Here is a 17405-nt window from a genome sequence, read left to right as displayed (position 1 = left end):
CTAGTGTTGAGATTAAAGACATGCACCACCATGCCTGGCTTTTTTTTTTTTTAACCAACTTTTCATTAACACATTTCACATAGGTCTTAAATAATTGATTATTTTGTCTGCTCTCAACATCTAAGCTGCACAGTCACAGGCTGGCCATTTTTTAATACCTAGTGAGAGAGCCACCTTGTATAGATGTTCAGTTTGTGCACTGGTCCAAAGTCCTACATGTATGAGGGTGGGATTCATATCACAAATATAGCCATTCATTAATGTTGAGCATATTTGAAGACTCTGGGCTACTCTTAGAGGACCTGGACAGCAACCAGTCACCATCCTTGATAGTATCGTGCACATTTTCTTCAGAGTGTGCGTGATCACCCTCTTCTGGGACATGTGCTGAGACGATTCCTTTTTTTTTTTTTTTTTCCTGTCCCTGGAAGTTGCTCCAGTTTCTGCCATCCCTTTGATTTAGACTCTTCCTGTCCAACTGTGCCAGGTTATGGCACGTGGTATCAGCGTTGGCTGTATGTGGCCAGGGTTGTGCTTACAGACCTGGAAAATGCCCAGGGCAAGAGCTGATGTGTAATGAAATGCAGTGCATCCCTGTTCCCTCCTCAAAAAGGTGTCTCAGCAGCTGCCATGCGCTGGCCAGGACTGGAGGGAAGCATTGGTGTGGGAAGCAAGGCCTTGGAGCAGACCACTCCCTCCTCCTCCTCCTCCTTCTCCTCCTCCTCCTCCTCCTCCCTCCTCCTCCCTCCTCCTCCTTCTCCCTCCTTCTCCTCCTCACTAGAGACCCTGAGCTTGTGCCAGCATGACCTGAAAGCCACCATGTGTTAGTGCTTGGAGATCTGCACAGGAGAAGAGTACCAAGCAATGAGTGATGGCTGCTGCCACCCATGTCATGGACAAGTGAGCAAGAATCATGCCCTAGGTAGCGAAACAGAAGCCAGGAGCCTCATAATCCCACAAGAAAAGGACAGAAGCCGGTCAAGCTGTCTTAGTCAGGGTTTGACTGCTGTGAGCAGACACCATGACCAAGGCAAGTCTTATGAGGGCAACATGTAATTGGGGCTGGCTTACAGGTTCAGAGGTTCAGTCCATTATCAGCAAGGCAGGAACATGGCAGCATCCAGGCAGACATGGTACAGGAGGGGAGGTAAGAGTTCTCAGTGCTCAGCGGTTAAGAGCACTGACTGCTCTTCCAAAGGTCCTGAGTTCAATTCCCAGCAACCACATGGTGGCTCACAACCATCTGTAATGGGATCTGATGACCTCTTCTGGTGTGTCTGAAGACAGCTACAATGTACTCATATAAGTAAAATAAATCTTTAAAAAAAAAAAGAGTTCTTCATCTGTAGGCTGCTAGTGGAAGATTGACTTCCAGGCAGCTAGGATGAGGGTCTTAAAGCCCACACCCACAGTGACACAACTACTCCAACAGGGCCATACCTTCTAATAGTGCCACTCCCTGGGCTGATCATATACAAACCACCACACTGATCCTAGGTATTGGGTTTGGGCAGGGGGTGGTAGTGACATGCCACCTGATGTAGCCGTTGACTCTGAGCATGTGAGCTCCTTGTGAATGCTGTCAGCCTAATGATGTATGCACTAGGAAAAGATTACCCATGATCCCCAGTCCTCTGTCCCTCCTGACTCAGCAGCGTCTGTTTCAGAACAAATTCCAGGGGAAGCTTGGATGGCTTGAGCCACCAGGGCCTCCTTTGTTCCCCTGTGACCAGGCCTTGGCGCTGGGATGCACAAGTAATATGGCTTAACCTGAAATATGGTTTAACAGGACTTTGTATGGCTGCTTTCTTCATAGCCCTGGCCTCGCCTAGCTGTGTGGAAGGGCTAGTAGACCTCTCTGTAGTCTGCTAGCATCCTTTGGTGGTAAACCCGTATTGTCACAGACCATACCCTCCCAAAGGAATGTTCCCAGAGGAACTTCTATCCTCTGTCCTGATGACCCTATGGCGTGTGTGAATAGATAGCTACAGGCTGGTTAAATGCCTGAGACTCTTATGGTCCCTACTTGTGCCTTTAAGCCCAGACCACTGGTTTGTGTGACCAGGCCCTGGAACCCTTTGATCCATCCCAGCATCTGTGGACAGGAGTGCTGCACCAGCTCTAGTCAGCCTCTGGATTCCTGGCCAGGACCCTGCTTCTAACCCAGCTTGTGCTCATTTGCCAAAGGCCCTTCTTTTTTTTTTTTTTGTTTTGTTTTTTTTGTTTTGTTTTGTTTTTTGAGACAGGGTTTCTCTGTGTAGCCCTGGCTGTCCTGGCACTCACTTTGTAGACCAGGCTGGCCTCGAACTCGGAAATCCACCTGCCTCTGCCTCCCGAGTGCTGGGATTAAAGGCGTGCGCCACCACGCCCGGTGCCAAAGGCCCTTCTTAATGGAGTCCTGCTGCCTCTGGTTTGTCCCCAGTCTCCAGGAAAGCCCCAGTCTCACTGTTCAAAGCCCTGTGGAGGAGACTGCATTCTTCCCTCCAGCTGGAATTCCACTCCCACCCCCTCCCCAGGCAGACTCCTTATCTATTCAGTTTCTCTGACCTTCCCCTCCATCCTCCCATCCTGGGCTTGGATTCCCCTCCTCTGGGGCCTCGCCTCTGCATCTTACCTTACTTACCCTCTGCCTCACTTCACTGTAAATGGCTGAAGGTGAGATTCTTAGTCTCTGTCAGTGCCTGAGACTTCCTAGGCATTCCACCCATGCCTTTAATCTAAGATGCGGGGAGGCTGAGTCAGGAGGATTGTGAGTTCCAGGCTTACCTTGGCTATATAGCAAGGCCTTATCTCAGAAAAAGATGCCACCAGGGGCTACAGAGATGGCTCAGAGGTTAAGAGAACTTGCTGCTCTTTTAGAGGACTAGCGTTTCATTCCTAGCACCTACATGGGTCTCACAGTCAATCATAACTCCAGTTCCAGGGGGTCCAATGTCTTCTGACTTCCAGAAGCACCAGGCGCACACATCTCAAAATAAAGACCCCTCCCCCTTTACAGAGTAGAGGGTGGGGTGACTGCATGATGTCATGTCCCTTTCTTATATTGTCATTTGTTATAAAGACAGGTGGTGTCAGTTTTGATTGTCACATGGGAAGAGTCTCAGTGAGGGGTTGTTTGATCAGTTGGCCTGTGGGCCTATCCGCAGGAGTCAGGTTTGATTCTATTCATTGAAGCAGAAGACCTGCCCACGTGAGCCATGCCATTCTCAGGATCCTGGTAGGCATGAATGTGTGTGTTTATTCTCCATGCATTTGACAAGTAACCTGTTGTGTGCTGCCCCACAACGAGGGGCTGTAACCTGGAATACTGAGCCAGGCAGAGCCTTCCTCCCCTAATTGCTTATTGTCAAGTGTTTATCAAAGGTGTGTTTACAATTCTAATTTTTGAAAGGAAGGGAAGAAAATGGAAGCTTTAGAAATTGTGTTTTTATGTGAGTGGAAAGGAAGTAATCGTTTGCAAGTTCCCTAGCCAAGGAGTCACTGCCAGGATTCTCCACATGTGCTTTGCAGGCTTTTAGAAACCGCCCTGCTTTTGTTGGGATGTGAGCTTATGGTTGTAGAAATCTAGGTCTTTCAGAACAGATGATCAGTCCAGGAAGCCCCTGGAAATGAGTGTGGTTGCAATATGCCCCGTTTTACATCAGTTAGGCAGAACTCTAGGCTTCTGGGCTGTAGCCAATGTGGGGCCTGGGGCTCAGCTGCCCACTCTCATAGCTCACTATCTATATTTCTTTACACAACCATTTCAGCGACTCAAGAGTACTAGAAACCATATATTAAAATGTAGATTCCATGTTGGGAACTTTAGTCATTGTCTTCTCCTTCTCCTTCTCCTTCTCCTTCTCCTTCTCCTTCTCCTTCTCCTTCTCCTTCTCCTTCTCCTTCTCCTTCTCCTTCTCCTTCTCCTTCTCCTTCTCCTTCTCCTTCTCCTTCTCCTTCTCCTCCTCCTCCTCCTTCTCCTTCTCCTTCTCCTCCTCCTCCTCTTCCTCCTCCTCCTCCTCCTTCTTCTTCTTCAAGACCACTGTCTCCATATAAAGCACAGTCACTATAATGTCATTTCTAATATTTCCTGCTGAATGTGGTTATGTAACAACATGTAAGTTAATTCATATAATACTTAGGACAGTGTCTAGCTTGTAGTAAGTACTGGGTAATGTTTGTCACCTGTATTTTTGCCCCATGTGAAGAAGTCTGTGAAGCAGGGTATTGTTTTGTGGTTTTGGGGTTCTTTACTGGAGCTAGAAGTCCCAATTCTTTGCCTATCTTTAGACAGTGCTCTTTTGGGGGTCAGTTTTTCTTTGTTTATTGAAACTCTAAAGTCTATCCTTTGAAGTCAGATTTCTATGCTCTTTATAGTGAGAGGGAGTCAGAGGGAAGAGGGTAAAGACTGGGATGATCTGGGGCGTGTCAGCCTGTCTTTCCTATGGAGGGCCCTGCAGGTGAAGACCATGTGTGTGGTGAGGGTGCAGGGAAGGGTGCCAAGCTCTCACTGTTGGGAATATGGATGCTTCTTGGCTCATGTCTTGGGTGACCTCTTGATGAATGCATCATAAAGTGGAAAAATTATAAGGAGAAAATATATGCAATCCAAAAACCCTACAGCTCACAGCTCAGCAGCACGCATGCTGTAGAGTATCGTGCTTTTCTCTTGTCATCCCAGGGCAGCTGTGGACACTGCCGAGCATCTTCAGAGCATCAGGCCACACCCCCAAAAGATAGATAGCCCGGGGGGGGGGGAGGGGGGGCAGTTGGTCTTGAGGATGGTGTCTCCCAGTGCCTTTGCTCGGCTTTATGAGAGTCGAAGCCTCTAAGCTTGACTTGGAGTGGAACACTCTCTAGTACTTGCTCACTCTTTTTAAAGATGCATTTATTTCATGCCTATGAGAGTTTTGCCATGCATGTTACATTCATTCTCAGGGTATTGTGGGGAACACTTTCAACTGTAGTAGAGAATACCTTCAATATGGCCAGTTTGGGATCTGTTTTATTCAGAAAAATTGGGGAGAGCTTCATCAGGAAAATTTTCACACCCTCAGGTGGGTGAAGATTTAGGTAAAGCCTCAGGCTTAGGTACAGTGGTGGGAATCAGGAATTGGTTGACATTAGGGACAAGCCAGAAATCTACTTGGTATGTTTAACCCTAAATCCCCAAGCTGTGGTTTCCAGAATTACATGATAGTGAGCGTGGCAGTTGTTGAGACGACGCCATGGCCCTGGGTCGTGGTTGTGGAGACACTTGGCTGTAGGCTTCCTGTTAAAGGGATCTTCCTGGGATAGCTCCAGAGCCAAGTAGCCCATGACACTTCTGAAAGCCATACACTTTTTCTTTACTCTCTAGCTGGAATATTTCCAAAATCACCATGCGTTTCTGGAAAGTAGCTTTAAGATTATGTGAAATCCAAAAATAACCACTTTTGTCCCATTTTCTTTTTCAGAGAGTGATGGTCTTCAAAATGAAAACTCTGGAAAATTTTAGGTTCTCTTTAGGAACTACAAAAATTGAAGGACAGCAATTTTTTGAAAGGAAGTTGTTCTGAAAGCATGTTTACAATTCACTGACACTGTTGACTGTTCTGTTTAAAATAATAAGACACTTTGAGAAGATTGTATTTATGGTAAAAGGAAACTGGACTAACAATGAGGCCAAAGACTTTTCCTGCCACAACTTACTCTGGAAATAGCCGGCAGCGATTGCAAGAGATTCGAGAGGGGCTGAAGCAGCCGTCCAAGGCTTCCACCCAGGGGCTGCTGGTGGGACCAAACAGTGACACTTCCCTGGATGCCAAAGTCCTGGGGAGCAAAGATGCCTCCAGGCAGCAGCAAATGAGAGCCACCCCGAAGTTTGGACCTTATCAAAAAGCGCTCAGGGAAATCCGATATTCCCTTCTGCCTTTTGCCAACGAGTCAGGCACTTCAGCAGCTGCAGAGGTGAACCGGCAGATGCTTCAGGAGTTGGTGAATGCGGGATGTGACCAGGTGGGTCCAGGTGCCAGCATCCTTCAGCAGCTCTGGGCAAGCTCTGAACTCTTCTCACACTGCCCTTTTCTGTATCCCTTAGCCAGTGGCTGCCTTCTTTCCAAGAGTCTTAGGCACTTTTCCTTCTTGAAATTGTTCCTTGCTGCTTTTTCATTCATTCTGCTGTGTGTGTGTGTGTCTAGAACCCAGGGTCCTGTGCATTCGAAGCACACGCTTCCCTGCTCAGCTGTGCCTGCTTCCAGTACTATTCTTAGCGCTCTCCTTGGGACCTGCTTGGGATTATTCCGAGCTTCTGTGGACAAGAGACTGGCTTCTCTTACCTTGTTTTTGGTTTGTATATTCATTTCCTTCCTGAATGAGTGCTATTTATATTTAACACGCATGTTTTCTATTGTTTTTGTTTTCTTAAAATTTTATTTGTTGATAATTCTATACCTGTCCTTATTCTGATTTCTTATTTATTGATTTTTTAAAAAAAAAGATTTATTTATTTTATGTGAGTACATCGCTTTCTTTAGACACACCAGAAGTGGACATCAGATTCTATTAGAGATGGTTGTGAGCCACTATGTGGCTGGGAATTGAACTCAGGACCTCTGGAAGAGCAGTTAGTGCTCTTACCTGCTGAGCCATCTCTCCAGCCCTGTTGTTTTAAGACTCATGCTGGCCTTGAATTCCGTGGTCCTTCTGCCTGCACCTCCCTAGGTAGAAATGTGCCACTGAAGCCAGGTGTTTTCTCCTATTCCAAAAAAATAGTGAGTATAATGTTACAGAGGATGGCCATGTTCAGAAAGCAGAGGCACTGGTAGACCAGACGTGGGAATCATCAAAATGTGGTTGCTCAGAGCCAGTGAGTCCATTGGTGGAGCATGGAGCATCTGTTACCTGGCAGCATGCGACTCAGAGCATTTAGGACACCTTCACCGTGTACACATCTGCCTGTGTCACAGTCATAGCACAGGCTAAGCACATCACCCTTTACTTCCAAAGGGAACCTCACTAGTATCTGGATCCCAGTTGCAGCACAGACTGACTGACCATGTCACCCTTTACTTCCTAAGGGACTGTCAATCTTGTAGTTTACTGCTGCCAAACTTAGAGGACTACTACTGTGGTAATGTGTTTGTAAAACACCCCACGTTTTTAGTGGCCTCTCTGACACTTGGGGATATGCTGCAGTTAACTTGGCTCTTGCAGGCATTATTCAGTGGAGGTACCTTTGCATCGCAAAGAATTTTGAGTGATGTATGGTCTACCATAGCAGTGGAGGCTGACAGCAGCCACATGGCCTGTCTTATTGTGAGAGTTTGAAGTTAACTATGCTGCCACGTGCTGCTCCCTAACAGAACACGGTGGTTTAAAAGTTGAGAAGGGACGGCTCTGGGTGCAAGAGCGGCTTTCAGGCCAACAGCAAATCTTAAGATCCTTCCTACTGTAAATTTGCAAGCAAAAGAGGCAACCAGAGCCTGAAGTGGAAGAGAAACAAGTCAAACAAACAACCCAGAGTACAGGTGGGCTCACATTGAAGTAAAATCCATTAGTGGTAATTGCAGAGCGAGAAACGAACTGAGTGCCTCTCTAATGCAGTGAAATGCAAATACAGGAAAGCTAAGGCACCGGCCCATCCATGCCTAATTTATGTTAATTGCTAGCAGAAAGGCCTTCCATTTACCATAGTCAATGCGCCCGAAATAATTCAGTCTGTTTGCAGTCTAGTGTTACTTTAAAACAGCTGCACCCCTCTCCCCTCCAGCTCGGGAAAGAGTGCATCGCTTTCAGAAAGTTCTGGTAGGAAAGTCATGATGTGAACACCGACACCAGGAGGGGAGGGCTGACAGCGCCCTGGAGCTGTGTGTGGTGGACTGAAGCTCTCACTCAGCTCTCGTCAGAATCTGTGCACCAGGGAAGCACAGTCTTCCCCTCCCGCCTTCTTGCCTAAGAACATTAGATGCAACTTGGCCCTTCCCTAGTTTGACTTAAATTGCCCCCTCTAGGTTTTCTGTAATCTCGCAGAGTACCGTGTTTCCCCGTGTGGCATGGTGGTGGCAGCCCATGATTTTTTCCACACACTATTTCTTTTTGAGCCAGGATCTTGCTATATGTCCAGACTGGCCTTGAACTCCGGAGCTCAGGTGAACCTCCTGTTTTGCTCTTCTGAACTTAACTCCACAAGTAATATCACCCATGTACACACACATGTGCTTTTCTATATTGTTTGTGGTATGACTGGTTGAAAATAGTTACTTGACTGCTTGAAATGGTCATTTTCTTTGTTTTGTTTTGTTTTGGTTTTGGTTTTTCAAGAGACAGGGTTTCTCTGTGTAGCCCTGGCTGTCCCGGAACTCATTTTGTAGACCAGGCTGGCCTTGAACTCAGAAATCCACCTGCCTCTGCCTCCCAAGTGCTGGGATTAAAGGCGTGCGCCACCATGCCCGGCAGTCATTTTCTTTTAAATGTCATATTAAGGTAAATTTTACATTTTAAATGTGCACAATTTATAAACTTACAGCCCCATTAATTTTCACACATTAATTACACCCGTATCTAGCACGTATGGGTACTTTTTAAATTAAACTTTTTAAAATGGAAGTATCTGGAAAAAGTGAATGACGTTAGGATATTTTCAATATAACAGCGTTAAGTGTTTGCCAAATGCTATACTGCGTACATAATATGTGTAACCTTTACCAATAAATCACATGAAGCGTTACAGGTAGGTAACTAGGTTAATGCTATAGAAGGAGCTAGCTGTTCTTTAGCTGGAGATTGAGGCCTTGGAAGGTGAGGTTCCAGCTACACAACCACAGTCTGCAGCTTTGGTTGCATGTAGGTAGCATTTCTCTGTGGGGCTTGTATTCTCTCCTGGAGCTGTAGTGGGTGACAGGCAGGTGGAACCCCTGCATGGTGAGGGTTGCAGACTTGTTGGGAGACAGGCAGAACATGCACTTGGGGTACAGAGGTGTTGCTTGGAGACAGGAGGGTCTTCCTTATGGTATACATGTGGAGGTGCTGCTGGGTGACAGGCAGGCGCATGACGTTCAGGGGTATTGCTGAGACGGTAGACGGCTTCTGCATCCTTCATGTGGGGTCGTTTTTTTTTTTGGTTTCCTGTTCTCAGGGAGCCTGAGGTCTTGAGTGTAGCTCCTGGTGCAGACCAATGGCTTCTGGCAGTCTTAGGATAACACCTTCCCCAGGTTGTGTCCCTTACTTAGGGAAAGATATAGATGAGAAATTTCTTTCCGATAGGAGTACTAGGAAATGGCTTTGCCTCCCTTTAGGAATGCTCTTTGCTGCCTGGACCCTGAACTGACCTGTGGTTTGTGCTTGTCTAACCAGCCTGTCCTTTGTATTTCCATGTCCTTAACAGTTCCTTGGCCCTGGGTTTCTGTGTCAACTGTCGTTTTCCTAACCTACCCGGCATGTCCTCAAGTAATTCAGGTCTTTAATGGAACCAGGGCAGAGAGAATGTAGACAAATTGACTTTCTTCACCGCACACAGGCAGTGGTCAGGATGTGCCTTTTTGCAGGCCGGCTTCCTGACAATAGGCTCAGTGCGGGGAGAGCGGGATGCTCTGGGGAATTAGCAAAGGAAGTCAGTTCATGACATTCTTAAGCCATCAAGGGAAGAATGTGAATTTTCCTCAGCAGTCACGCCAGCTTTTGGCAGCACTACAAAAGGGTGGAGCCCCCATGCACTAGGCGCTCACCTAGGCGTGAGTGAGCTGGGTGCAGCAGGTCTTACATGCCATGTGAGACAGGCTGTAGGCCCAGTTTTAAGCTACAGTGAGTTGAGGAGAGTCAGAATGGGCCCCACCTGCAGAGCACTTGGCCAGCGGCAGATCTCGAGGAGCTGAGTGCCTGACTCGGACTCCGAGTGGAGGCTAGGAGTTCTGGTTTGACTTGGGCTGCTTGTCACCAGGCTCAGTGCTGGATGACTGTTACTTCTCAATCTGTTTCCTGTGTGCTGTAACTTCTCCCTCTTGTCCCCTCATAGCCTGCTGAGGGTGGCATTTTGCTGGCGGAGTGCACAGCCCCTGCAAGCACTGGTATCCCCACTGCTCCAGCTACAATTCTGGTCCTCAGCATGCTCCAACAGTCTATTCTCCTCAGGGACAGATTTTTGTCGGTTTGCTTACTTGGGGCCTTCAGGGTTGTATTTTATAGCTCCCCGCTTCTTCCTGAAGGGATCCTGGTGTCTGTCAAGCTTGCTTTGTTTCAGCAGCCGCCTTTCCTGAAGTCCCCATGTGCCTTTGAGCTGTTCTCTTTTGCCCTTTAGAGCAATTTGTTTCAGATTCACAGGGCACTCGATTTGGGAGGCTTGTGATGGCAGGCAGGCTGTGGTACTGTGGTTTCACTTCCCCTGCTCTGAGGCCTGGCTTTCAAGAGTCCTTCCAGTGCTCCACAGCCTCCAGCTGCTGGTTAATATTTGCCAAAGCAGATGTGAGTCATACTGGTCCAGGCAAAAGCCTCCATCGCCTCCCCCAACATCAAATGAGGGATAGTCCATAATCCACAGAGCAGATCTTTATGACGTGTATCTGATTAACATGAAGAGAGCCATAGAGAGCTAGATGTGTTGTGCATACCTGTAACGCAGTGCTGAGCCTGAGTCCTCCCTGGGTGATGTAGAGAGACCCTGTCTAAAGCAAGGAAAGGGAAACGGGAGGAAACAATGTGCAAGGGACTAAGCCAAGCTGCTGTGCGTGGCGTTCGTTGTGACAGGTTCTGCCTCCACTGAGTCTCTTAAGTACAGGTATTGGCCAGTGGGAGGACATCTCAGATATTTCCTCCTCCTTCCTTTTTTCTGGAATGGGACCCGCCTTTCAACATGAACCTCCCCTGAAATACTAGTAAGTGGGGAAGGAAGAAAGCTTGTTTCAGTTTGCACTGCTGGTGACAGGAAATGGCTCACAATGGTCTTTGGGTGGGACAGCTGTTTGCCTCGCCATCTTCTCCTCCTCGTCTTCTTCTTCTTCCTCTTCCCCCTCCTCCTCCTTTTCCTCCTCCACCTCCTTCAATGGCTTTCAAATTATTTGGCCTGACCAAAAGGTAAACTTGGTGAAAAAGGATTTTAGGGTAGCACTGTGGCAGAGTATGTGCCTAGCATATGAAAGGTCCTACTCCCAGCCCTTCATAAGGCCCAGTAAGCAAATAAATAAATGACTGAGGCGATAAAGGAGTTTCTACTCTGTCATCCCTGCTCTTGGGTCTTCTCTCTTCTAAATAAGGTATGCCTCTTCATGGACGTTTAGCAAATACAGAAAGGTAAAAGACAAGAGTTGATTGCCTGCTGTCCATCCCAGTCTTAGCCAGGCCCAACCCTGCCTTTAGCTTTGGAGATTAGATAGATTCAGGGTACTGTGGATATTGAGAGATTGCCGGTAATTTTATGGACATGGATATGACCACTCTTTAACATTCTGGGTCTAAATATTTTTCTAATTTAAAAAGGCATGTATTAAGCAATATATGAATATACTAGATAGGACTTTTTTTTTTTTTTTTTTTGGTTTTTTTGAGACAGGGTTTCTCTGGTTGTCCTGGAACTCACTTTGTAGACCAGGCTGGCCTCAAACTCAGAAATCTGCCTGCCTCTGCCTCCCAAGTGCTGGGACAAAAGGCGTGCGCCACCATCGCCCAGCCGACATGACTTTTTTTTAACAGCAAAATATGTTCTCATTGTATGTAATAGTTTGTGAGCAGCTCTTCTTAGCACCCTTGGATCTTTTCATGTCTGGAAACATTCCCCACCATCCTCAGAAGGGCACTAGAGAACCTGTAGCCTTAGGCTGCCCCTGTGCCCTTTGTCCTGCTCTGGTCCTGTGGATTTTGTTCTCTGACTTCCTGGTGCTGTCCCCCCACCCCACCCCAGGCTGTCTTCAGGTAGTGTTTCTAACGACCCTTTCCCCCAACCTCCATTTAAATTAGATCCCTTTTTTCTCACCCTGTAATTCCTTCTGGGCATTTATCAGAGCTTGGTGCTAAGTGGTAGAACGTTGTAAGCCATAGCCATAGCCCGAGACCAGCACTTTTTTTCTTAGCCACCAGTTTCTGGAACTCAGAGCCAAGCAAGCACAAAAATAGCCTTAAGCAAGTCAGGGGGCAGACATTTTGACATGAACATTTTCATGTCATTTAATGCTGTTCTAAAACATGACTTTTAAAGCTTGCGTTGTAGTCTGTTGGTCACATAACTGTCCCTTATTTTATCATGAAAAGCTGGAGCAAGCATCTTCTTCATGAATCTAAATGGATGATTCTTCATGAGCTGAGCTGATTTCCTCAGTGTAAATCTTAGGAATGGAATTACTAGGTAAATGGCAGTTTTATAGTTTTTACCTGTATTGCTGAATTGATAATTACGCTTAGGCATGCAATCCTGCTCACCTGGACTAAGAAACAGCCCTGGGATAGTGGTCCTTTATGTTTGATACTGGCGTGAATATGTGCAAGCAGCATAAGTAGGTGGAAGTTACTAGAGGCTCCCATTGGGTATCAGAGGCTGACCTGCTCCTGTTCACGCAGGAAGGTATCTCTCTTTCCTCTCCAGTGGGTACAATTGTGATGGTGCAAGTCTTAGCTGACTTTAGAATCCCACTCTGTCAATTTACATACTTGAGAGAGCTGGCAATGGTCAGGGAGATGGATGAGACCTGCTTGTTGGGGAGAAGCCAGTAAGACACTCTGGAGCCAATCTTTTCCTTCCCTGCTGCAGCAACCAGGGTCCGGAGGTAGCTCCTCACAGCTCCTCACTAAGATGAGACCAGAACCTCTACTTTAAGCAGCCTTTTCCCCTGATCCCAGCCCTCAGTACAAATGCTATCCTTTTCTTTGTGTGCCACAATGTGAAGTTTGCTAGCAATCACAAATAGATTTACTTGAAGCCCATTTTGTCACCCTGAAGTTTTCTATCACAATTATGTGGTGATCAGCTGGGCTCCCAGGCTCTAACACAAATGTAACTCAGACAGGAATCAGCAGCCAGTCAGGAGGGGTCTTGGGGAAGACTCTGCATTCCAGTCTTGGGTTTGCACCGCCTGCCAGAGACTTTTAAAAACTTTCAGTTGCCAGCAAACCATTTTGTGGATCGAGAGCAGGGAATGGGCTGGAGAGATGACACAGTCAAGAGCACTGGCTGCTTTTCTACAAAACTGGCTTTGATTCCCAGCACCCATATGGCAGCTCACAGCTATCTGTAACTCCAGTTTCAGGGGACCAGCTCCTTCTTCTGGCATCCTCAGGCACTGCATGCACAGTGCACAGGCAAACATGCAGGCAAAGTGTTCAGATGTTCTGAGTGTTCCTTATGTCTTCACTGGGGTGTGGGAAACTCTTGGAGACTCTGCTTTTTAACCCATGTCCCTCAGCACAGCGCTACTCTAGCCCAGTCTCCCTGTGTCGGGAACAAGGTGCTCAGTTGTAGTCAGAATTCTGGAATTTGGTTTCTTTAAAGAACACAGAAGAACTGTAAGAATATGTTTCTGTTTTAATCCTAGGTATGAGATATGGGGCTGCTTCAGACTGTCCCAGCAGCTGACTATGATTTGCCCTGTGCTCTAGCAGGGGAGTGATTTTGCCAGCTGCAGATAGTTACTGCAATTGTGTAAGATTTGGAATTCTGGGAACTTTTAAGAGCTAGGGCCTCAGAAGTGGGGCTGGGGGGGGGGGGATAGGTGGTTGTTTGGTTGTTGGTTGTTATTGGTCATGGTTTGTTAAATAGTCACACACAAAGAAGAAACAACAAGAAGAAATTAGATATTCTGATGGTGAAGATCAAACTTGCCCCCAAGGAACTTGATGTTCGTAATCAGCAGGGATTAATCAACAATAATGTCACCCCCTTTCTGACCCCTGACTTTATTTAGGGATCTCTTTCCTCTCTATACCTGTTTCTCTCTTATCTGGTGTTAGGGTGTTGGAAGGGTGGAAGAGAAGAAACTACAAAGTAACAAAGACAGGCTACACTGGGTGATGCTTCAAGTGTCAGGCAGACAGACTGTGGAAGCACTACCTGCACTTGCTGGCCATATCACTGCTGGCCATAGATGCCCAACCCCAGGGATACTGCCATAGATAGAAAAGGGCAGCTGGAGTGGGCAGGATGTGGCTGTCATGTAAGGAAGGCCCATGATGTCTTTAAGAACTTGGGTGTCATCCTTCGCAAGTAGAATTTTTGTTTTTGTTTTTGTTTGTTTTTGTTTTCATCCAGTTACGGAAGAAAGTAGGGCAGCAAGAGCTGCCACTCTGCCAGCTCTTTCTTCAAGAGCTCCCTTCCTAGGCTGGGGCCTGGGAGCTGAGGAGCCTCAGCAATAGGCCCATCAGCCAGCACAAGGCCATTCCTGACAAAACTGTGCTGCCAGTTAGGAAGAAAGAGATTGGGGCTCTTATTAGGAGTCTGTAGTATAACTACATCATCTGGCATGATCACCAGAAAGAGTCTTGTCTCTAGATTATTGAGTTAAATACTCTTGCATCATGAGCCATCTTGAGGAGTAGGAAAGAATGCCTTCCTGCACAGGCTGGCACATGGCTGGAGCGTGGTGGCAAAACCCAGTGCCGTCGCCATATTTTGTTAATTACAAAGACCATTGTCCTCTGACCAGCTTTCAGGGTTTTGGTCCCCTTTTCTTTGAATCACATGAAGATTTCCTCAACCCTAAGATCTGTGGGTTGGATGGGTATACATTTCACTGGTTATGATACGAGAAGAATTATTAATGATATGATAGACATGGAAGTTGTTTTGTATAAAAATAAGTGATTAACAACAAAAATTTTATCCCAGCCAGCAAGTAAACATTCAATGTAAATTTGACACAATGTCATTTGGTTTTTATTCAGCAAGAGAGCCTTGGCTGGTGACAAGTGACATCTGGGAGTTCCCAAGAATGTGGCAGAGGAGAACAGAGTGAACCCCTCATCAGCTGTCTCTTAGTGTCTTCAAGGCGGCTCCAGGAAGCTTTGTGGCTGCTGCCTTCTCTGTTTGCCTCCAGCCTTCTGTTCAGCCTTGCTGTTGCTTCCTGGTTTTCTGATTTACTTTGGAAATGTTCAGCAAGCAGCAGTAGCCTCCCCCAGCTGGAATGAGCCAGTATCTTGCCCTGTCCCTCTTTCAGATGCCAATGATGGCTTCAGGGCCCTTCCGCAGACAGGAGGCTCTGCTACCTCCACCTCTCTCTCTAGTGCTTCTCCTTTCCTGCAAGTCCCTTTTGCCCCCTTGCCCTCTATGGCCCAGGAAAGCCCTGGGCACTCCTCCTGGGTCTGGATACCCTGTTTGTTTTTGGCCAGGGTGTTAGTGGGCACTTTCCTTGGTGCCTGCTGCTTTTTCAAAGTGCTTTCAACTGTGTGTTGTCACTGTAGATCTCTGCTCTGCATCTAGGTTCTGTTGCCTTGACCCAGTAACTCTTCCAGCAAGCTCCCAAATGCAGCATTCAGCACCTCATCTGGTACCCCTGTCCCTCTTCCTCCTTTCTGATCCCACTTACCCAGTAGACTGCACTACTTCTCATGCATCAAATGGGTCTGCCTTTTTCTCCCTGTCACCAAGCTGTGTGACCTTATCCTTTCTGGCTTTCCTCATTTTGTCATTCCAGCTGGAGTGCAACCCGCTACTTGAGCTACATAGTCACACTCCCACTGCCCTGTGGTCTCTGCGGCCATTTGGCTCAGTGTAGGCTGGGTTCAGTACAGGCCGGCCCCTCAGCTTTCTGAATCCCTGTTTGTGTGAGAGCTGTGCATGGGATCGTGGTAAATCTCTGCAAGGTATCATCACTTCAATCCAGTTTGTCCACAGTTGCTAAACTGCATCATACTGGAGCTACAGAGCTGTGAAGGGGAGAGGGGAAGGGGAGCTATTTAGGGTGGGGGGAAGAAGAGGGGAACGAGGACGGTCCTGTTTATTCCAACATAACATCCTCAGGAGGAAAATTGAGCCATCTCCAGCCCACCACCCATAAACAGTTACTGTTACTTGGTTATGTGAATGCATAACTTTGTTTTACAGAATTTCAGAAAGTCAGTAGCATAGTGAAACCCCGTGCATCCGTCGGCTCGGGTTTTAAACAGTGTGTCTTCTGCTTTCTTGTTATCTGTCTCTGGGAGTTTTAAAAACAAGACTTAAGTTGAGGTACAGTATCTAGGTGTTTTAAGACCAAATACTGGCCTGATGTCCGTCATAAACACTACTCTCTAAGTGACAAAAGAACACGCAAGGCTGTGTGTGGGCTGGGATGGCTCCATGGGTCAAGTACGTGTGTGCTAGTCTGTAGACCTGGCGTTGTATAAATTTAGCCCTATAATAAATTGTTTTGTTTTGTTTTTAGTAAATTCTTGCTTTCTAATTGAATTCTGAGTATTTTACACTTGGCTCAGAAAATGGCCTTTTGGTTCATCTACCAATTTACATACCTGCTAACCAAAAAAACCAAACTTTTTTTTTTTTTTTTTTTGGTTTTTCGAGACAGGGTTTCTCTGTGTAGCCCTGGCTGTCCTGGCACTCACTTTGTAGACCAGGCTGGCCTCGAACTCAGAAATCCGCCTGCCTCTGCCTCCCGAGTGCTGGGATTAAAGGCGTGCGCCACCACGCCCGGCAAAACCAAACTTTTCCAAGTCAAAACTAGCCCACATCTACTGTAATGGAGGCCACGGGAAAGCGGTCCAGACAGCCGGCACAGAGACAGCTTACTCACTTTTTGGTTTAGTGGTAGAAAGGAAGAGAATCTTGCCACTTAACAGAGGGATGGTGGCTTCAAAAGCCTCATTTTAAACTTTTATTTATTTTTATTTTATGTGTATGGTATTTTGCCTGCATCATATGTCTGTGCCAGGCCAGAAGAGGACATCAGATCCCCTGGAACTCATGTTACAGATGGGTATGAGTCACCATATAGATGCTGGGAACTGAATCCGGGTCTCCTGGAAGAACAGTCAGTGCCCTTAACTATGAGCCATTTTATTTTGTTTTGTTTTAATACCAAGGCTATTATATATCCCAAGGTGGCCTTGAACTCACAGAGATATGCTTGCCTCAGCCTCTCAAGTGCTGGGGTGAAAGGCCTGTGTCAGAAATGTGTCTTTATCAGTGTGGCTGATAGCCTGTGTTCCAGGCTGTGGAAGATCTTGAATCGGTCAACAGTAAGTACAGCTGTTACCAGCTCTCCTCCAGGGATTAGCGCTGGGACCGTGGATACTAAAGTCTGAGGTTGCTTAAGTCTCTTATAGAAAGTGTCAGAGTATAGACCTGACTGCAGTCCCCCTGCAGGCTCAGGCCATCATGCACCGCGACTGCTGTGGGTCATGGGCATTGGGCTGCTGTTCCACCTCTGAGCGCCTCAGCACTGAACAGTTGTTACATTGTATTATTTAGTAAATAACAATAAAAAACAACAACAAAGTACTTCTTGACTCCAGACAATATTTTTTCAGTTAGCATG

The 17405-nt window shown here is 46.8% G+C and overlaps 1 protein-coding gene across 1 annotated transcript in view; it reads left to right on the top strand.

Moving 5' to 3' along the window:
* Positions 1-17405, top strand: part of Lats2 (large tumor suppressor kinase 2) — a 56183-nt gene that overhangs the window by 6595 nt on the left and 32183 nt on the right. Inside the window, exon 2 of the mRNA XM_021182563.3 lies at positions 5436-5976. Within this exon, the coding sequence (XP_021038222.1) occupies positions 5638-5976 (339 nt within the window). The 5' untranslated portion in view covers positions 5436-5637. The remainder of the gene's footprint in view (positions 1-5435; positions 5977-17405) is intronic.

The sequence above is a fragment of the Mus caroli genome, unplaced genomic scaffold (assembly GCF_978045245.1).
Source record: "Mus caroli unplaced genomic scaffold, Mus_caroli_1 scaffold_12, whole genome shotgun sequence".
In the NCBI taxonomy this organism is placed as follows: Eukaryota; Metazoa; Chordata; class Mammalia; order Rodentia; family Muridae; genus Mus; species Mus caroli.
This window is presented reverse-complemented; position numbering and strand designations above follow the sequence as displayed.